We start from the raw sequence: 21,416 nt of genomic DNA on the forward strand, positions 1-21,416 counted from the left end.
AGAGCACACTAACCCTATTTCCCACCCCAGGCCTGGTGAGTGGCTACTCCATGACCCCCCCGACCCTGAACATCACAGAGGAGGTGCATATCATCAACACCAGTGACAGCCTGGCCATCTCCTGCAGGTACAGGGGCCTCCCACCTGGCAGCCAAGGAGGCCACGGAAGGCTGAGGCAGTTCCTTCCCAAGGCAGAAAAGCCAAGAGGGGCTCCCAGAATGGGGGTACCTGGAGGTTCTCAGACACAAGGACCTCCTGCTCACCCAGCCTCACCTGAAACACCACCCCACACCCCCAGCCACCCTTCACTGGTCCAGGCCAGTGTGCCTGTCACTGGCACAGGAACCAAGCAGAAGTCCTGTACCCTGGGCTGGTCCGGGGGTACATAAACTGCCCTGTTTTCGGTGGGATGCATGGTGGGCAATGCTCTTGGCCTGGAGGAGCCACCACAGAGACTGTCCCCATGGGCTGCAGCAGCAGAGAGTCCTCCTGACCTCTCCTGTCCTCTGACAGGGGACAGCACCCCCTTGAGTGGGCCTGGCCAGGGGCTTCAGAGACACTGACCACAGGGGAGAAGGACAGCAAGGACTCAGAGGTTGTACAAGACTGTGAGGGCACAGACACCAGGCCCTACTGCAAGGTGCTGCTGCTGAGCAAGACCCACGCCAACAACACAGGCAGCTACCGCTGCTACTACAAGTACATCAGCGCCCGCATTGAGGGCACCACAGCTGCCAGCACCTACGTGTTTGTGAGAGGTGAGGCAGGCAACATGTGAAGAGGCCAGGCATGGCCGGGCCCTGCCATGTCAGTGAGTGCCCTTGCTCACCTCCAGCCTGTCAACCCAAAGCAGGCCGGAAGGCAGAGAGAGATTCCCCCTACTCCCTGTGGTGGCAAGCAGCTGGTGTGGACTCACCAGTCACTGGTCAAAGACCCAAGCCTCTGCCTCCCTCAACACTGACTTTGTCTCCTCAGACTTCAAGCAGCCATTCATCAACAAAGCTGACACTCTCCTGGTCAATAGGAAAGACTCCATGTGGGTGCCCTGCCAGGTGTCCATCCCTGGCCTCAACATAACACTACATTCGGTACAGTTCCATCCCTGATCCAGCCTTCCTATTCCATCCCTGGGAAGGGTGGCCAGACCAGGGGGGCAGGGCAGCCAGGTGCTGACGGTTACCATGTTGCTCCAGCAAAGCTCAGTGCTGCGGCCTGATGGGCACGAGGTGGTGTGGGATGACCGCCGGGGCATGCGGGTGCCCACAGCACTCCTGCGTGATGCCCTGTACCTGCAGTGTGAGGCTAGCTGGGGCGGCCAGGACTTTTACTCCAGCCCCTTCCTCGTGCACATTACAGGTAGGCGCCATTCCGGGTCCTCTGGAGGAGGTAGCCCTCCCCATGCCTAGTAATGGGGCTTTAGGGGCCCCAGGGATTTGGGGGCATCCTCTGCTCTGGGCTCTGTGTATGGCACATGTCCCTGTGTACATGGCATGTGAGGGGCAGGGGAGTCACTGTGTGTATGTTGCCAGGCAATGAGCTCTATGACATCCAGCTGTTCCCTAAGAAGTCCCTGGAGCTGCTAGTTGGAGAGAAGCTGGTTCTGAACTGTACTGTGTGGGCCGAGTTCAACTCAGGTGTCACCTTCACCTGGGACTATCCAGGGAAGCAGGTGAGGCTGGTGGCCCTGCCAGAGTACCTTCCTTCTGCCCACAGCTTTCCTACCCCTTACCCCTTCACCTGTGACCCCAACCCCATCACCTGTACCCAGCACACGCTGTGCCTTTGTGGAAGAGATCCAGACCCAGCTAGTCTCAGAAACCCATCTGACAGGGAAGTTTTCCACCCCCAAAAAAACAGTGTAGGCTTCCAGAGCCACTGCCAGCTGGGCAGAACATGTGCCTTGATGGGTTAGCACTGCCAGAACCGCCTGCTGACCCTGGGCTTCCCCTGGGCGTGGGCAGGCAGATCGGGGTAAGTGGGTACCCGAGCGGCGCTCCCAGCAGACTCACACAGAGCTCTCCAGCATCCTGACCATCTACAACGTCAGCCAGCACGACCTGGGCCGGTATGTGTGTGAGGCCAACAACGGCATCCAGAAATTCCGGGAGAGCACCGAGGTCATTGTGCACGGTATGACCACCAGCATGTCCTGGGGCGGTTCCTAGAGGACAAAAGGGTCCCTGTATAGTGTGGGTCAGAGGTCACAGTGCACCTGCGCAGCAGGGAGTCCAGCCAGAGGAAAAAAGCGTGAGAGGAAGCCCTGCCCAGCTCATCACACTAGGGCACTGTGAGCCCCAGGCTTCAGGTGCTGGCTTTGGGGCTGCAAGGGCCACAGCTGAGGACCCTGGTCAGTGATGAGCCACCGCCAGATTTACACTGATGCCTCCTCTCTGGCAGAAAAGCCCTTCATCAGTGTCGACTGGCTCAAAGGACCGGTCCTGGAGGCCACAGCTGGAGACGAGCTGGTGAAGCTGCCTGTGAAGCTGGCAGCTTACCCGCCACCGGAATTCCAATGGTAACAGTTTGGGCCCCTCCCCATGCTTCCCTGCTAGTCCCAGAAGAATGGACTATGGGGCAAGAAGGGCAGTGTCCTTCCCCATTAGGGCCTCAGGGCTGCCATTCAGACAGGGACTCTAGGGAAATCCCCTAAGAGCATATGCAGAAATCAGTGTTTCAGGTGGAAGGAAGTTGGCCAGTGAGAGGTTTCAACACCAGCCTCTAGCTAGGGGGTGTGGCCGCACCACCTGTTGCATTGCTGAGGCCCTGCCAGCTGCCTGCTGCACACTGTGTGTGCTTGGGGCCCTAAAGTAGTGGCTTCGGCTGCTTCGTGCAAAGCTCAGGGGCACTCAGTACCACCTTTGGTGTTCTCTTGGCCCTCGAGCTATCCATGTGGCTCAGCCATGACAGGTCCTGCTGGCCTGAGACCCCATAGTACAGAGGAAAAAACAGGAACAAGTATCCCTGAAAGAGGGGCTGGACATTCAGAACTCATATCTGAGCCCCAGACCTCCTGAGATGGATGCCTGTTCTGTCCCGGCCCAGACATCCAGAGAAATTGGGTCCTTCCCAGCCCTCTGCACCAGAGCCAGGAAGGTGGCACAGCCGTGGTGCTGTTCATGCCCTTCTTTGTGACCCTATCAAGTCACCTCCCTCTGTGAGCCCTGACTCTTATCACAGTTGAGAGCAAGACTGCTGTGTCCCTTTACCACAGGCCTCTGTCCAAGAGCCACCCCTCCCCCAGGCCACTGCATGTGTCTCTGGCTTAGCATACCCAGCACCCAGAGACTCCTGCAGTCCAGAGAGATGGTTCCAAGGCCTTTGAAGATTCCCGTGGAGAACTAGGAGGAGGGCTCTGGGATGAGGCATCTCCACACAGTCTTAGAAGCATTGTTAGGGGTCAGGCACTGCTCCTTACATGGGCACACAGCTCAGAGTCCTGTGACAGGATAGACAGCAGACACATGCCTAAACACCGGTGTGCTGATGAGGGAAGACAGCACCAGGTGCCATGCTACTAAGAGGATCAATAAAGCATCTCTGATGAGACATACTCCAACCCCAACGAAGAGGGTAGGGAGCCCTGCCAGGTGCCATCTATAGGAACGAGTATCCCTGCAAAGGATGCAGTAAGTGCAAGGTCCTAGGGAGGCCACATGTCTAGAGAGCTCAAGGAAAGACAGTACTGATGACCCAAGAGAGGTTGGACCACCTAGCACAGTGAGGAGCTGGACTGGGCAGCACCCTTGCTCTAGTGCAGTCTGTGAGGAATGCACCTGAGTTTGCTGAGGGCGGCAGTTGGTCTCCCCATGCCAAAGCCCAGTGGATGTAGAGGAGTCAACCAGGGGAGACCAGGAAGTTGGGAGGGACCTGGGCTGGGCCTGGTGAGCCTGGCTGCAGAGAAACTTGGCCTCCTTGTTACCTGAGGACAGATCTCAGAGGCTGTGGGGTGTGCTGCTGCAGGCCTCTGGAATGTGTCTTGAGCCAGCTGCCTGACAGGGCTATGACACTTGGCAGATGGGGCCTGCAGACACTACCCAGAGCCTTGGCTCGCTGCCCCCAGACCAGAGCCTGCTACCCCAGCCCACACTCCTGCTGCCCTTGCTTGGATCCTTCAAAAGGGGCTGCTTGCTCTAGCTTAGCCCATGAGCTCTTCCTCTTCCTGCCCCACCAGCAGCACATACAGCCTTCCACATCCGTGCTCTGCATCTGTGGCTCAACAACCATAGACAGAAAATCCCTGAAAATCCCTTATAACCAAGCCTGTACAGATTGCTTTGGCTTTAAACATAACAGCAATTTATGTAGCACTTGCATCACATTGAGAACTGGGTCATCCAGAGATGGTTTGAAGGATGTGGAGGGCTGTGCATGGGTTCTGTGCAAACACTGCACCACTGTGCAGAAGAGACTTCAGCACCAAAGGAAGGAGTGTGGCATCCAAGTGGTCCTGGAGCCATTCTGGTTGGAGAAGGAAGCACAGGGCACCACACGGCCCTGAACTCCTTTCTGGGGCTAGGTACAAGGACAGAAAAGCAGTGACTGGACGCCACAGCCCACATGCCCTGGTGCTCAAAGAGGTGACTGAGGCCAGTGCGGGCATCTACACCCTTGCCTTGTGGAATTCTGCAGCTGGCCTGAGATGCAACATCAGCCTGGAGCTGGTGGTGAACGGTATGGGGCTGGTGAGGTGGGGAAGGGAGGGCAGGAGGGAGGTGTGGGTGTGCAGGATGAGGCTGGCTGATGCTCTGTACCTGTGCCCAGTGCCCCCCCACGTCCACGAGAAGGAAACCTCCTCCCCTAGCACTTACCCCCGCCACAGCCGCCAGGCCCTCACCTGCACGGCCTACGGGGTGCCCCCGCCGCTCCACATCCAGTGGCTTTGGCGACCCTGGACACCTTGCAAGACATTTGCTCAGCGCAGCCTGTGAGTACAACTTGAACCTTATTCCTTATTTCGTAGCCCCGTCCCCAGCCTCAGCCACTGGCTGCACAGTTCTCCCCAGTACCCTTCCTGGGAGCCCTGCTCAGAACTCAACCCCACCGTCGTCGCTTCTGTTGCCTGGGCTTTTGAGACCTTATTCTTGACATCTTGCTCAGACCAGTGTCAGGAAGCATTTTCCCTGCTTTTTTCTAAGGCTCCCACTGAAGTCTAACCTCTTTGGAGTTGACTTTTGTAACTGGTGAGATAGGGGTCTGCCTACTTTCAGTCTTCTGCATGTGGATATATGTTTTTCTTACCACATATTGCAGTGATGGTTCTTTCCCCAGTGTGTCTCCTCAGTACCTTTATTGACAATCAGTTATCTGTAAATGTTTGGATTCATTTCTGGGTTCTATTCTGTTCAATTAATCTGTGCATCTGCTTTTATACCACTACTATGCTGCTTTAGTTACTGAAGTATTGTGGTATGTTTTGAAATTAGGTAGTATGATATTCCAGCTTTGTTCATTTTACTCAGAATTTCTCTGAGTATCTAGGATGTTTTGTGATTCTATATAAATTTTAAGATTTTTTTCTATTGCAGTGAGAACATCACTGGCATTTTGATAGGAATTGCATGGAATCTGTAGATGGCTTTGGACAGGATGGACATTTTAACAGTATTAATTCACCAATTCAGCCCTAGCAAATTCCTGGCCTCATCTGGCCTGAGAAAAGCTCTGATCCTTCCTTATATTAGTCATATGCCAGCAACTTAGGCTGGCCAATCTTGGCTGGGCTAGCCCCACTTTCCTCCCTTGAAAGTGAAACCCTCTAAACGTGTCAGTGCACCACACAGGGAAGACAAATCACATCCCTCTGGGCACCAAGGGTGGCCCCTCCCACCAAGTGAGCAGGCCTGGGATAGTGTTAGAAAACTTCTGAGTCCCAGGACGCACCAAGCACACTCAAACACCTAAGCTCATCTGTGCAACTCACAGCTCCTCCCTTATAGATGGATAAACAGGGTCGGAGAAAAGAAACATAATTCTCAGTATCCTAACAATAAGCAACAAACCTTGTTGAACTGCAGGCCATGCTATCCTAACCTGAGCTGGACATCAACAACACAAGGAGGCAAAGAAACCACTTAGGGCAAAGATAACAGACATCAAGGGATAGGAGATGAGGGTACTACCGGCAGCAAGGGTCTCCAAGGCACAAGAAATGACTCTGAGAATGGTGCAGGGGTCTAACCCCTATTCCTTGATGGGCCCAAATGCCCATATCCCTGATCTGCCCTTGTCCTTCCTGGTCTATGGCAGCCGCCGACGGCAGCAGCGAGATGGCATGCCACAGTGCTGGGACTGGAGAGAGGTGACCATGAAGGATGCTGTGAATCCCATCGAGAGCCTGGATACTTGGACTGAGTTTGTGGAGGGAAAGAACAAGGTACAGGCCAGTCAAGCTCCTAGGCAGCCAGGGGATGAGGACGAGGTTGGGGCCTCTTATGCTTTCTGTTTCAACCTGGTCTGCAGAGATTGAGGAGCAGTAGCTGGGAGCTGGGTGACCCTTCTCAAAAGGGCCTGAGCTTCCCTGCATGTGAGTGGGGGCCAGGCCTCTGGCTGCTTCCCAGACAAGGAAGCCGAGTCCATTGCCTCCTGGTCAAGCTATGAGTGCTAGGGCTGGGAGAGGATGGGGTGAGGGCTGATCAGGGTTCCACAGAAGGCTGCTGAGCCATAGACCAACCTGGGGGCCATACTGAGAAGAGGCGAGGAGGGGGAAGGGGACCGAACAAAGGCACCCACTTCCTATGGTCACTTCCTGTTTTCGTACACACCTCCAGAGCCCCTTCCTGTTCCAGGCCTAGCCAGGAAGTGCCCGACTTGGGATGGGGGTGGGGGTCTTTGGGTGATAGGCAGGGCTTGTGGCCCTCTCTCCTCCCCTACTTTTTAAAAAGTCTTCCTACTCCAAAGCCAAAATCTTTGTGGAAAATGTAGGAGCCCACTCCCCTCAGACTTACCCTGGATGAGAGAGCTGCTTTGTGTCCAGAGGCTAATGTGGGCACAGTGACCCACTACTGGCTTTAGGCCACAGCTTCATCTCGCTGGTCCTTGATTTTAACCCTAGCTTGGACTCACCTGTTATGGGCCAACTCTGCATAGGAACCAGATCAGCCAGATAGAAATTTGAATAGAGCCTTTTAATTACTGAGCTCAGGTCCGTCAGCCACTTCTCTCACAGGAGAAGGCTGATCAGCCCCGAACATAGGTAGCAAGGGGGTATTTATGACAGAAATCACATCCAGTTTGGTAAGCAAATTTGTTATCTAGTATAGAAGAACAGAAACTGCATTTATTTGACACAGCTGTAAACTGCTTATAATGAAAAGGTCTTTTACATCACCCAGCTGCCAAGCTGGTTCCTGGCCCCACAGTGTGCCCACTGTCTGAGTCCACTCACAGACAGAATTCTCTCTGGTCCAGCCAACACTGTCCTCTGACCTTTACACAGCCTAGGCCAGATGCCTGTACACTGACCGTTGGCTTTTTGGGGAGTTTCCCCTCTGTTGTGTGAATACCTTCCCTTCTCTTCCTTGCCTCATTGCTCCAAGTCTTCTCCAGGTGCTGCTCACTGCCAGCCCCAAACTTGACTGGTGGGCCCCGGAGACTCCTTCCAGAAGGGGAGGGTCCAGATTGGTAGAACTAAGGCAAAAAATGGATGTGTGTGTCTATACCCTGTGCAGACGGTGAGCAAGCTGGTGATCCAGGATGCCAACATATCTGCCATGTACAAGTGTGTGGTCTTCAACAAGGTGGGCCAGGACGAGCGGCTAATCTACTTCTATGTGACCAGTGAGTGACCGGAGAGACCCAGGGAGGCCCATGTTCCCTGAGCAGCCCTGGTCGCAGGGTCAAGGGCAAGGCTTGGTTTTGCCCAGTTTCTGCAGACCATGGGACATCCAGGGGAGGTGCCCAGCACCATGGGACCCTAGCCCTGGGCAAAAAGGTTACATGTAGTTCAATAGCACATGGATTGGGTGACAGGACAGGAGATAGCACCTTTGCCCTCAGCCCTGGAGGAGTGTCCTCCTGCTCACTGCAGCTCCTCCTAGCTCTGCCCTCGTCCCTCCCCCTTCTCAAACTCCAGAGCTGTGTGGTTCGCATGTGCATTTTGCCTTGGAGATAACTCCATGGTTTACACAGACTTCACATGTATTGGTGACTCAGAAGACCTGAGGAGCCCAGAAACTCAGAGTGTAGATGAGGGCTCTCCAAAGACTAAAACTGAGGGAACACTGGGGTCAGAGCAGAGCCCACAGGAGCCTAGCAGGAGGTAACCAGAAAAGCAGAAGAGGCACTGGCAAGAGCTACTGATGAAACTGTTTCATGGAGAGGAGAGTGGTGGGCTGTGGTCATGAAGAAGACAGCACAAAGACTTAGGGCTCCCTGGTTCTGATGACTAGGAGCTCCAAGATGTGGGCTCCCTGTCCAGGAGCAAATAAAGAGGCAGGAGTCCCAGGGCTGGGGCTGGCTGTGGAGAGGGGCTTCCTGGGTGAGGGAGAGGGAGGACAGGGCAGTGATGGGCTATGGGTGGGATGATTATGGGATACACAGTTCCCAACCTTGGTTAAGAACTGGAGGAGTTCACAGGTGATAGCAAAGGGGCCTTTGGATAGACAGCAAAAGTCTGGGCAGTGTCACAGGGCTTCCCCACTCCCCAGCCATCCCTGACGGCTTCAGTATTGAGGTGGAGCCCTCCGAGGACCCCCTAGAGGGCCAGTCAGTGCGCCTCAGCTGCCAAGCTGACAACTATACATATGAGCATCTGCGCTGGTACCGCCTCAACCTGTCCACACTGCATGATGCTCACGGGAACCCACTACTGCTCGACTGCAAGAATGTTCACCTATTCGCCACACCGCTAGACGCCAGCCTGGAGGAGGCTGCACCTGGAGCGCGCCACACCACACTGAGCCTCAGCATCCCACGTGTGGCCCTGGAGCATGAGGGTGACTACGTGTGTGAGGTGCAGGACCGGCGCAGCCAGGACAAGCAGTGCCACAAGAAGTATCTGTCAGTGCAGGGTGAGGAGCACCAGGCAGCAGGAGGGCCTCAAGGGCAAGCAAAGAGCACCTCCTGCTCACACTGCCTCGCGCACTGCATCCTGTAACCCCTGTCACCCTCACACCCCATGTGCCTTCTCTGAGCCCTGCAGCGTCGTGTCCTGTGGTGCCCTCTTGCTTCTGTGGGGCCACTTCACCTCCTCACCCCCGCCCCCAGGCCTGGAAGCCCCCCGGCTCATGCAGAACCTAACCGACCTCCTGGTGAATGTGAGTGACTCCCTGGAGATGCGGTGCCCCGTGGCGGGAGCACACGTGCCCAGCATCGTGTGGTACAAAGATGAAAAGCTGCTGGAGAAAGAGTCTGGTGAGAAGAGTGGCACTGAGCACCGGGTGGGAGGCCTGGGAGGCCAGCACTCCTGAGTTACTTGCACTTGTACCGCATCCCACCTGGGCAGGAATCGACTTAGCAGACTCGAACCAGAAGCTGAGCATCCAGCGTGTGCGGGAGGAGGATGCTGGCCGCTATCTGTGCAGTGTGTGCAACGCCAAAGGCTGTGTCAACTCGTCCGCCAGCGTGGCAGTGGAAGGTCAGCCCCACTCTGACCCTGCACCCCCACTGAGCCACCTCTTGTGGCCACCTCTAATGAGCTGTGTCACCACGAGGGGGGGTTCCCCCAAGGCTAGCCACTCATGTGTGAGCACACATGCATATGCACACACTTTTGCCCACTTAGGCTCCGAGGATAAAGGCAGCATGGAGATCGTGATCCTTGTTGGCACCGGTGTCATCGCTGTCTTCTTCTGGGTCCTCCTCCTCCTCATCTTCTGTAATATGAGGAGGGTGAGCACCCTGCCCCTGCTGAGCCATGTACTGGGTCTCTTGCACATCTCCCCCCTTTGGCCTGAGCAAGGCCCTTATCCCGGTTTCCGTGGCAGCCCCTCCAGGCCATCTGTTCTTGCACACTGGGCTCCAGCACACACTCATGCAGGTGTTCTCTCAGTCTGACCTTTCCTTGGTGGAATGCTCCAAAGCAAGGGTCACCTGTCACGGGCAATGTCAACTGAGCCACGGTGGCATGACTACAGCAGTGATCTCGTCCCACCCATCCCAGCCAACCCACGCGGACATCAAAACGGGCTACCTGTCCATCATCATGGACCCCGGGGAGGTACCCTTGGAGGAGCAGTGCGAGTACCTGTCCTATGACGCCAGCCAGTGGGAGTTCCCGCGGGAGCGACTGCACCTGGGTGAGGCCTGCAGCCTGTGCACACCACTGAAAGCTCTCAGTCCTCAGAACTTGAGCCAGAAAGGCACCCATCTCCACCTGGCCAGGTCTGCTCCATCTGGCCTGTGTCCTCAACCCGCACCAGGTCACCGGCTTCCCAGGCCCAGGTTACTTCCTCTGCTCTGAGCAGGGTGACCTGCCCGCCTGTTGGAGAGGTTATGAGCCTTTCTCCCCTCTCCCCTGCGCTCCCGAGCTCTTCCTGCTTCCTTTCCACCCTTCTCCTGCACATCTCACCTGGAGCCAACCCACAGGGAGAGTCCTCGGCCACGGGGCCTTCGGGAAGGTGGTGGAAGCCTCCGCCTTTGGTATCAGCAAAGGCAGCAGCTGTGACACCGTGGCTGTGAAAATGCTAAAAGGTGCGAGGTCTCCTGGGTGAGAAGCCGCAACTGGGACGGGATTGCGGTACAGAAAGGGGGCCCGAGGCTCAGAACTAGCATCCCCTGTGAGAGTCTGCAGGGAGACGGCGGGAAGCAGACCCCCGCCTCAGTGGGACTAGCAGAATGTGTGGGGACCCTGCGCCCGCCCCCACCTCGCTCAACCAGTGTAGCTGAGGCTCAGGAAGTCTAGAGGAGTCCGGGCAGGCTCTACCCGGCGCTAGGCCTCTGCGTTCCCTCCAGAGGGCGCCACGGCCAGTGAGCACCGCGCGCTGATGTCGGAGCTCAAGATCCTGATCCACATCGGCCACCACCTCAATGTGGTCAACCTGCTGGGGGCGTGCACCAAGGCCAACGGTACTGACTGCGGCCCTCGGGGGTGGGAGGAGCCCACGGTGTGCCCCCGGGACCCTGCTCTCCTGCATCAACTCCCACGCGTCCGTTCTGCCCGCCCCAGGCCCCCTCATGGTGATCGTGGAGTACTGCAAGTACGGCAACCTCTCCAACTTTCTGCGTGTGAAGCGCGAGGCCTTCAGCCCCTACGCGGTAAGAGGCGTCTCTGCTGAGGCGGGTGCGGGGCACCTCTGCTGTGGGAGGCGGCCCCCTCCGACCCGCTCGGTGCCGTCCTGCAGGAGAAGTCGCCCGCGCAGCGGAGGCGCCTCCGCGCCATGGTGGAAGGGGCTGAGGCTGACCGGAGAAGGCCTGCAAGCGGTGACCGGGCTCTGCTCACCCGGCTCCTGATGGGCAAGGGAGGGGCGGGCCGGACTCCTCCAGCCCGAGAAGGTAAGAGCCTGCCTCTTCCTGACCATCGCTCGGCGCGGGCTGCGGAGCACACCTCAGAATCAGCACCCTGGGATAACTCAGCCTCAGGGAGGGGCTTCTGCGAGGAGCGCAATGGGGGCTGCCTGAGGAAGGACATCTTGGAGTTTTCAGAGGTGTCTGACCTTTGACGTGGGTATCATAGGATGAATAGACATTTGCCTCGCAGACAAGGTGAGGGAACAGCCCAGCCCAGGTGCAGAGGCCCGGTGGTTCCATGGTCCACTGCTCTAGAAACAGCAAGTGCTAGTCTTAGTGGAGGCAGAGGGTCAGGAGAGGGGCACAAGTCAGGAAGAGGCTCCTCTCAACTCCACGCCTTCCTTTGTGCAGCCGAGGACCTGTGGCTGAGCCCTCTGACCATGGAAGACCTTGTCTGCTACAGCTTCCAGGTGGCCCGGGGGATGGAGTTCCTGGCTTCCCGCAAGGTATGTCCCCTAAATGCAGCAGGCTGTTTAAAGGGAAAGGGCACAAGCCCATCCCAATGCATAGCTTTGCTCATTTCACAACAGCCCTACAGTCGATCAGTAGTACTCCCATTTTATAAGAGAGGAAACTGAGCCCAGTGTGAAGCATTCCCTTCTGGGGGCCTCCTGCCTAGTCAGTGCCAGACCAGATGCAGGATCACTGTAGCTGCCTCCCTTTGTTTCCCTTCTGGGAACACACAGATCTTCCCCGACAGAGCAGGACTCTCACATCCTCTGGGCAGCCTGGAGGTCCAGGTGTGGGTGTCATGTGGGGCCTGAGCCGAACATTCCACTACCTTCCTGCACCCCAGTGCATCCATAGAGACCTGGCTGCTCGAAACATCTTGCTGTCTGAAAGTGATGTAGTGAAGATTTGTGACTTTGGCCTTGCCCGAGACATCTACAAAGACCCTGACTACGTCCGCAAGGGCAGTGTAAGTGCAGACCACCAAGAGGAGGGTACATGGGTGCTGGATAAATGGGGAGAATATGGCCACAGGAGCAGGAACAGTGGTGCTGGTTCAGACTCCTTGTTCTGCCAACCCACCTGCTCAGCTGCTGGGCGTCTCACTACCTCCAGAGCCCTTGGGCAGCACAGGGAGGCAGGTGAAGATAGGAGCTTGTGTTGTGCCCAGTTCCTGTCCTTGGGTGGATGCTGGCTCCCTGTGCTTGCCACGTTGGGCCCAGGTATACAGATGCACACATCCGCCCATTTGTAACACGCAGGCAGTGCCTGTTGGAGCATCTGTGGCTGATGAGGGCTTGTGCTAGTAAGGGGGAGTAAGAGGCCTGGGGGTTCCAGGCTGTGTCATGGCTGCTTTGTTCAGCACAGTTCCTGTGGACAGCTTGACCCTCCTATTCTTCCTCACAGGTGTGTGATAGCAGGTGGAAGTGAGGGTCCCTATGTAAGCTGAAAGGAAAGAAGACCAGGACTTGGGGTTGGGCAGAGCCAGTCCCAGAGGGCTGTGTCCCTTGCCACTCCCAGAGAAAAGTGATGAACGGGAGGGAGACAATAGGGAAGAGGCACCTGGGGCCAGGAGAAACACCCTCATCCTAGTGAGGGGACATAGGGAAGGGGTGAGAGTACTGGTGGGGAAGGGGGTGAGGGTGTACAAGGGTACTGTACCTCAGGGGTGGGGTGGGGCCATGGTCCTGGAGCTGGAGGAAGAGATGCAAGAAGGACGCCCAGGACAACTCAGGGGACCTGAGGTCTGGACTGACAGAACAGCTACAGGGAAGAACTCTTCAGTCCAGAAGGAAAGGACGCAGTGGGGCCTGGGGCCTTTCTTCCCTGTCCATGGAACACACACACACACCCCCCCCCCGACTCCCCAGGCCCGGCTGCCCCTGAAGTGGATGGCCCCCGAGAGCATCTTTGACAAGGTGTACACCACACAGAGTGATGTCTGGTCCTTCGGCGTGCTGCTCTGGGAGATCTTCTCCCTGGGTGAGTGCAGGCAAAGGTCCCTCCTCCAGCATGTGTTGTCAGCCCTTCTGAGGCCAGTGCAGGGCACCCAGAGCAAGCAGCCCAGGTTTGTCATTGGCCACTGCAGTACCGCCTCAAGCCTGGGCCAGGGCAGAGCCTGGGTCTCTGCAGTGGCCCCAGCTCTCCATGGGTCCATTCAGTGAAGACACCTGGTATGCAGGGGGCACATGGGGGCATGACAGCCCAGACTCCATGCTAGGGTGGAGGGAAGAAGTAAAGTCTAACAAAATGGCAGTGACAGTGCTGTCAGTGAAGATAAATGTGCTGAAAGTCTAGGAACTCAGAGGCTCTGTGCCAGGGGACCTGGAAGCTGGGAGTACAGCTGAGTGGGAAAGGGCATGCTTACATGCACTAGGCCCTGGGCTTGATCCTCAGCACCCCAGAAAGAAAGGAAGGGAGGAATAGAGAAGACGGGTGGTCTGGGGGGAACACAGTCCAGGTAAGGAAAGTGGGCAGGAGCAGCCAGGGTGGTGTCCATGCAGTAGAAGGAAAGAGAGGCTTTGTTCAAAGGCTTAGCTCTGTGCAGTCCCATCAGCCCCAAGGATTCCAAGAACTGTGACTTCACTGGAGAAGGGAGAGGGTGCATGTTGCATGGGCCCCAGGAGCAGCTAGGTGAAGCCTGTCTTTATCCTGCCTCTGGGAAGAAAGGAAGGGAGAAGGGGACAGGACAAGGGTGATTGGGAGGCCGTTTCACCCCTGGCCACCCCTTCCTGCTGGCAGGGGCCTCCCCATACCCAGGGGTGCAGATCAATGAGGAGTTCTGCCAGCGGCTGAAAGATGGCACCAGGATGAGAGCCCCTGAACTGGCCACTCCTGCCATGTGAGTCTCCTGCTGGCAAGCAGGTACTAGGGAACAAGGGGACCTGTATATGGAGAGGGTTATTGGCCATGAGAAGAGGCCCCTGCCTATGGACACACAGTGATAGTAGTCACAGAGCCCTAACTTGGACAGGGAGGCACAGGTGCCTCGAGAACTGACAGGAGCCAGAGTCACCAGAGACAGCATCCCCCAGAATGGGCATGGAGGTCACACTTGCTGAAGAGCAACAGGCCATTAGAGAACTGTCTAGATGGGAGGGATAGCTAATGGCAAGCCTTACAGGGGAGAGCAGAGTGTGCGTGAGGGCTGAGCTCAGTCTGTTTTGCTTGCCTTTTAAAAAAATATCTGAACCTGGGCACTTATAGAGAAGAGGTTTACTTAGCACAGTTTTAGAGTCCAAGAGCATGGCAGCAGCACCTGCATGGCTTTGGGGAGGGCATTCAGTGACATCACTGTATGGAGACAACACCGTGGAGGGACATGGAGAGTGGGAGAGGCCATACAGTGAGAAGGCGAGACACTGGGGGACCAGCTCTGTCACAACCTGCTCCCAGCAGGACCCACTTGCTGCACTCAGGAGTCAGTTGCTGAGGCTGGGTTCCACCAAGGGTCACTCAGGTCACATCTGAACCACTGCAGGAGACAGGAGACGGGAGGCCTGGCCGGCTGGTGGGAGGCCAAGGTGCACCCTGCACAGGCCAGCAGCTAGCTTTCCCCACAGACGCCGCATCATGCTGAACTGTTGGTCTGGAGACCCCAAGGCAAGGCCTGCCTTCTCAGAGCTGGTGGAGATCCTGGGTGACCTGCTTCAGGGAGGGGGCTGGCAGGTGAGCCCCAGCTCCTCCCTACCCTGGGGCCTGCCCTGGATGTGCCTGAGCGCTGCTCACGTCTCAGCTACCAGGCAAGGCCACGTGGGTCAGGGCTCAGGTCCCTGGCCTTTCCTCTTCCCATGCCCAACTGCTGCACAGGGGTACTGAAGCATCTTCTGCTGGGACAACACCGGCAGCTGCCTGGTGGTCACTGTTAATTCCACAGGGCACCCAGGCTGGCCCTCCAGGGCCTGCAGAGCAGGCCATCTGCCTGGTACAGCAATGGATTTCTCCACCCCCTCCCACCTACTGGGTACACTGGCCACAGACCTGTGTGTCCTGAACATCCCTCAGCAGTGGTGCTCAGACAGGGTACCATGTGCTCTGGAACCTGACAGAGCACCCAAGAAGCATCCTGCACCCGAGCCTCACCCCATAGCCAACCCTCAGGGACCAGGGATAAGATTTTGATACCAGTCTGCCCAAGAAAAAAATGACATCCCCTAACTGGTCCCCGAGCTACAAAGGCATCCAGAGGGCCCAAGAGAAGAGGCTTTATGAGCCCAGCCCACTCACTTGTCTAGTCTGCAGATGGGGAGCTGGAAGGCTATTGGGATTGTTGAGTGAGGCTAGCCCACAAGCCCTCAGCACCCTTGACCTGGCCCACACCAAGCCCTGCTCAGGTAGCCCCACGTGACCCCATATCCAGTTAGGACTCAGCAGTCCTATGTGCAGGGGTGGGGTTGCAGGGCAGGACGCAGGGTGGCCTCCGGGCCCAGCTACTTCTCTAGTTCCTGCCAGGAAGAAGACGAGGGCTGCATGGCCCCGTGTGACTCTCAGAGCTCGGAGGATGGCAGCTTCTTGCAGGCGTCCACCACAGCCCTGCACGTCACTGAGCCAGACAGTGGGGGCAGCCCGCCAAGCACACATCACCACAGCCTGGCTGCCAGGTTAGCCACCTCCCCCCTCTGAGCACTGGGCACAGGGCATGGGCAGAGATCAGTTTGGAGGCAGCTCTTTTATCTTCCTGAGTCATCAAGGAAAAGCAACTGACACTAACTCGAGGGACCACTGGATGCCAGAGTGAATGGCCGTCCTGGCACCAGTGTACTCATGGGTCCTGCCTACTGTGGGGCTTCCCTAAGCTGCATGGCCTCCCCACTGTGCTTTGCTTACAACCTCTGCACTCCACACTGAGTGCCAGTGTCTTAGCCCATTTTCCATTAGTGTAACAAAATACCAGAGGCTGGCATTTCAGAAAGAAAAGGGTCACCTAGCTCACCTAGTCCTGGAGGCTCAGGGCATGGCCCTGGGATCTCTTTGGCTCTGAGCAGAGTCTCATGGCAGCTGTCATCATAGCAAGAGCCCATGCCTGTGTGGGACAGGAAAAAGAGGTTCAGTGGCCAGACTGGTTTGTTTTGTAGCTCCTTACCTTGGGCAGACACTCCCAAAGGAGCTACATTAATCCCTTCCAGGTGGAAAGCTCCTAGGACTTAGTTACCGTGCATGAGGCCTCTACCCTTAAGGGTCCCACCCTCAACCTAAAGCCCTGCACAGAACCTTAGGGACACACTCAAGCCATGTGCAAGCCAAGTTGCCTCCAAAGAACTGCCCGCCTAAGTTTCAAGAGTGGCCATCCTGGGCACCTGCAGGGAGACAATGTGAGGGGGCCAGGTTTGAGCCAAGACTCCTCCCAGCGCCTAATCATTTAGCTCCTGGGCAAATCCCAGGAGCCACTGTCGGGGACACTGGGAACAGAAGAAGCCACTCATTAACCACATTTGGGAATGAAGACCTAGCCTAAGTTCCCCAGTTCTGGGCTGAGGTCTCGAGCCTTGGCAATTCACACCCTGAGGGGGGTGGTACTATCTGTACTCCTACCTCTCAGCTGGAAGAAATAGGCACTGAAAGTCCTGCCCTCCACCACAGTTCTGCACCCTGCCCCAGGTGCAGGGGACAAGACAGGAGCTGGTTCCTGCCTGGCTCCTTCCAACCCTTCTGCCACACACATGTGCAGGCAGACCTGCAGCCGCACACACCTGTGCATGCACACACAGACCTGCCAGTTGTAGCCCACCACAACTAGCTCTGTGTCCCACTCCCCTCCAATGCAGCCCTCTCTGGGGACTGAAAGGTTCCATCCTTATAGGGGATAGGATATAACTTGGATGGGCTGGGGAGATGGCTCAGTAGGATAAGCGCTTGACTGGATATAACTCGGAGGAGAGAAGGCACTTGCTGGAACCCCTCCACAGGGGCTGTGTGATGGGCATCTGAGCCAACCCCTCTTATCCCTGCCCCTGCAGCAGGGCCTTCCTGGAGGAGACAGCAGGTGGTAGGGGAGCCTCCGAGGAGTCTAGTGTGTCCTCCAAGCACCCACTGTTTCTCCCTACAGATACTACAACTGTGTGTCCTTTCCTGGATCTCTGGCCAGGGAGACTCAGACCCAGGGTCCCTCTAGGATGAAGACATTTGAAGAATTCCCTATGACCCCGACTATCTGCAAAGCCCCTGTGGTAAGGACAGGGTAGGAGGGGATACACAGCTTAGATCCTGAGGCAAGTGGCAGAAATCAATCCTTTATAGTATTTGTTTAATCTTTAATTAATGTGTATGAATTGTGTGTGTTAGTGGAGTTGTGTGTGTTAGTGGAGTCATTGTGGCCTAGGCAATACCACCCTTCCCTCACCACCCTTCCAGCTCATCCCAATCTCTAGTAATCACTGCTCTGCTTTCAGGGCAACGTGTATTAGCTGCTGCCTATGAGAGAATATGCAGTGCCTGCCTTTGTGTCTTGGTCATCTCATTTCTAGTTCCATCCATGCTGCTACAGATAACAAGATTTCCTTCTGTATGTCTGGCTAATACTCCACTGTGTATGCATTCCACATTTGCTCTGTCTAGTCATCCATTCACATCTTATTGTGAACAGTGCTCTCTCGAAAAAGCAAAGGTAAAAAGGGCTGGGGAGGTAGCTGAGTGTAAAGGTCCTGAGTTCGATCCCTAGCACTAGAAAAAAAGAAGGAAGGGAGGAAGGGAGAGAAGGAGGAAGGAGGGAAGTGAGCGAGCTTGGGTGTGCAGGCATCTCTGGTGACATTTTGAAAATGGTGAGGCCAGGATTTGCCTCCTGGCCTAAGGTCTAGGCACACATGCAGTGCCCTGATGCACTGCTCTTGCTCTGTTCTGTCTCTGTCACTCAGGGCTCCCTGCCAGCAGCCCCAAGCCCTCTCCTTGCAACATAGAAACCCCAGTGGAGAGACAGTCACCACCTCAGTTACACTGACATCAGCCCGAGTCATGGCCCAGACCTAGCTCTGTGTCTCACAGGCCAGATGAAGACATTGGGGTCTTGAACTCAGAAATTTTCAGTTCTCCTCTCTGGGGTTCAGGATAGAAACCACACAAGCCATATATGAAAGCCCTACTAAAACTAGGATCTCTCCTGGATGGTCATTAAAAAAAAACTGTGAGCACCCAGACTTCTCCTAGCTATTCCATAATTTCTGTTGTTCCTGCCCTACCCATGCCCTGAGCACATGCGGGTCGCTGACACAGCACAGCTCCCCTGGACCTCAGCTTCTCCTGGCACGGTGTAGACTGCGACCCCCATCTGCGTGCTTAGGATGGAGCAGATGTCCCTGGCCAGCTCAGCTCCCATGGGGTGGGCTGAGGTTCCTGGCAGCCACAGCTGATTGTTGATTCCTTCTGCGCAGGATAACCAGACGGACAGTGGAATGGTGCTGCCCTCTGAGGAGCTCGTACAGATAGAGAGCAGACCCAGACGAGAAGGCAGCCTCAGGTAAGCACCGACAAGCCTCCCCTCAGTGGAGTGCTGCCCTCCCTGCAAGGCCTGCCTGAGCCCCACCGTTCTCACTGTGGCTCCTGTTACTCGTCTGTGTGCTCAAGGCAGGCTTCTGAGACTGAGGTCTTTGGCACCCAGCCCTTCCTCCACACCCTCATCCCAACCCTGCAGCACCTCCCTCCGCGCAGCTCTCTGCTCCCTGCCATGTGGCCAGTGCACACCCCGTACACCACACAGCTGGCCGGAGCCCCTAGTGGCAGCCCAGTTCCCTTGGAAGCCAGGCAGATAATGTAAGCTGAGAAATCCCACAGTGTGCCAGGACCAAGGGGGGCCTGCGTAAGAGGTGATTCTACTCACCTATCAAGACAGCCCACCAGAAGAAAACCAGTTGGGCCACTCAAACAACTTAAATGTCTGCTTGAGACATTTTATTTATTTGTCTAATTCTGTTCTATTCTGAGGTATTCTGAGGTGTTGGGGGTCGAACCTAGGACCTTCATGTGGAACTTAACACTTTTTATGTTGAGATGAGGTCTCACCAAGTGACTGTGTAGCCCTGCTTCTGCCTCCCAGAGTGCTGGGTTAACAGGCAGCCCCCACCATGCCTGGCAAACACATTTGCTTCATTAGTTTACTAATGTATACCTGTCCAAATAATAGACTCTCTGAGAGCGCATGACAGTGTTCTTGAGACAATGACTGGGTGGAAGGTAACAGAGCTCCTGGTAAGAGTACGAGATACCATGAGTGTAGCTGCTGTCACAGAGCAGGAGCAGGAAGCCAGTGCTGCTTGGTGGTGATGAGAGAGGAAGGTCCAGATGACAAATGTCCTGCAGAAGCAAGTTAGTGTCCAGAACTCAGAAACTCAGAAGACAGACAGACAGACAGATACACACACACACACACACACACACACACACACACACACACACACGGGACTTGTTCAGTATAGAAACTATACCTCAACAACAGTGGCAACAGGTTTGCCTGGGTTCCCTTGGAAACCCATCACTCTAAGCCATAGAAGGAGACAGTAGATCACCTGGCCGGGATATCTGTGGCACATGTAAAGTTCACTAAATAGGTGCCAGGACAGAATGTGCCTGCAAGCACCTCTGAGGGGAGAAGGCAGTGACTGGCCTGGGCTTTTCCTGTCTCCTGTGAACCCTTGGCCTACACTGACCTTGCGGGGTGCCAACTCTTTCTCACTTCCAGGCTGCCCCTCTCCTCTGCAGTGACCATTCAAGATCCTAGCTTCCACACCCTGCACAGTGGTACTCCATCCAAGTCTATAGTGAAAGGGGAATCTGGAGAAGCTGGGCTTGTGGTGGCTCACATGGCTGTCTGGCAACAGCCAATGAGAAAGCCAACACTCTTTGGGTGAGTGTGGCTGCCCCTCCATGGTGGTGTGGTACTGGACAAGAATGGATGCTCAGGGGCCGGGGAGTTGGCTCAGTGGAATAAGCGCTTCCCTGGCAAGCGCAAGGGCCTGAGTTCAATACCCGGTTCCACCAGAAAAAAAATTAAAATAAAAAAATGAAGTGATATAAAAAATGTGTAGAGTAAAGCATAGACATAAAAAGAGTCAAGAAGATAAAATTGAAATAAAGAAGTTGGGCTTGCTTGGCAAGCACAAGGACCCAGGTCCAATCCCCAGTACTGTATGCTGCACCAGTCCCAGAACACCAGGCACAATGTGCCAGCTTCAAAACCAGGCGTGGTGGTGCATGCTTGTAAGCCCAGCGCTGCAGAAGCTGAGACAGGAGGATCTCTATGAGTCTGAGCTGCATAACAAGACCCTGTACCAAAGAAAGAAAGAAAGGGAAAGATCAGAAACAAACTAATAGACATAGATGAATAGAAGACATAAATATGTGTAAAATCAAAGTCCCTGAGGAGTAAAGTACAACTATTATGTTAAACTTATAGTTCAAAATAAGAACCTGTAAGTAAAAGGACACGGGAAAATAGGCCCACAAAAATCAACTGTGACATAATCTAGTAGAACTATTCTGCTTCAAAGATAAAGAATGATAAACTTGAAGCCTTAACATTGAAGTGGATGCCACTTGAGAATATACTCATGAGTGAAATAAACCAGACACACGTGTGTAAATATTGTATAATTTCCCTAGTATAAGAACTCAAAAGAAGAAATACAAATAGAAAGGTATAATACAGCTAAAAGGAAAGCAAGAACTTGAGGACTAGACAATGAAAAGAGAGCAAGGAGAAGAGCTAGGAAACATGATGGGGCAAGCCATACAGTTATATGTAGAAGATGGGCAAGGCAATGACCCTGAGAATCTTCAGATTTTTGAATTAAGCAATTTACCGGAATGATTCTCACCCTGACTAACTATATATACTGACACCTGTGAACTAAGCAACTGCACTTAAGATGGTCAAATAGTAGTTTCATGCTTGGAGTGCCTGTCATTCTGGTCTTCTGAATACGGGCTGCTTGTCATGACATGCCAGTTGCTGCTGTGCTGTCTCTCAGGTAGATGATTGTTCAAACAGAAGGGGGTGGTGAATGAAGGCAGGAGACAGGAAAAGGAATGTTGTG

The 21,416-nt window shown here is 55.2% G+C and overlaps 1 protein-coding gene across 2 annotated transcripts in view; it reads left to right on the top strand.

Annotated features, from left to right (window-relative positions):
* Flt4 (fms related tyrosine kinase 4) overlaps positions 1–21,416 on the top strand; it is a 39,039-nt gene that overhangs the window by 13,380 nt on the left and 4,243 nt on the right. For both annotated transcript variants that reach the window (XM_023713137.1, XM_023713138.1), the window contains 28 exons: positions 31–127; positions 514–758; positions 976–1,088; positions 1,194–1,356; positions 1,530–1,669; positions 1,962–2,130; positions 2,398–2,515; positions 4,517–4,671; positions 4,762–4,924; positions 6,247–6,373; positions 7,668–7,776; positions 8,646–9,008; positions 9,205–9,351; positions 9,443–9,574; positions 9,722–9,828; positions 10,100–10,235; positions 10,525–10,629; positions 10,891–11,004; positions 11,105–11,193; positions 11,280–11,430; positions 11,797–11,891; positions 12,242–12,364; positions 13,266–13,377; positions 14,137–14,236; positions 14,958–15,063; positions 15,847–15,995; positions 17,441–17,561; positions 18,759–18,844. In XM_023713137.1, the coding sequence (XP_023568905.1) occupies positions 31–127; positions 514–758; positions 976–1,088; positions 1,194–1,356; positions 1,530–1,669; positions 1,962–2,130; positions 2,398–2,515; positions 4,517–4,671; positions 4,762–4,924; positions 6,247–6,373; positions 7,668–7,776; positions 8,646–9,008; positions 9,205–9,351; positions 9,443–9,574; positions 9,722–9,828; positions 10,100–10,235; positions 10,525–10,629; positions 10,891–11,004; positions 11,105–11,193; positions 11,280–11,430; positions 11,797–11,891; positions 12,242–12,364; positions 13,266–13,377; positions 14,137–14,236; positions 14,958–15,063; positions 15,847–15,995; positions 17,441–17,561; positions 18,759–18,844 (3,835 nt within the window). The remainder of the gene's footprint in view (positions 1–30; positions 128–513; positions 759–975; positions 1,089–1,193; positions 1,357–1,529; positions 1,670–1,961; positions 2,131–2,397; positions 2,516–4,516; positions 4,672–4,761; positions 4,925–6,246; positions 6,374–7,667; positions 7,777–8,645; positions 9,009–9,204; positions 9,352–9,442; positions 9,575–9,721; positions 9,829–10,099; positions 10,236–10,524; positions 10,630–10,890; positions 11,005–11,104; positions 11,194–11,279; positions 11,431–11,796; positions 11,892–12,241; positions 12,365–13,265; positions 13,378–14,136; positions 14,237–14,957; positions 15,064–15,846; positions 15,996–17,440; positions 17,562–18,758; positions 18,845–21,416) is intronic.

Source organism: Octodon degus, unplaced genomic scaffold (genome assembly GCF_000260255.1).
Source record: "Octodon degus isolate 3935 unplaced genomic scaffold, OctDeg1.0 scaffold00029, whole genome shotgun sequence".
Classification (NCBI taxonomy): domain Eukaryota; kingdom Metazoa; phylum Chordata; class Mammalia; order Rodentia; family Octodontidae; genus Octodon; species Octodon degus.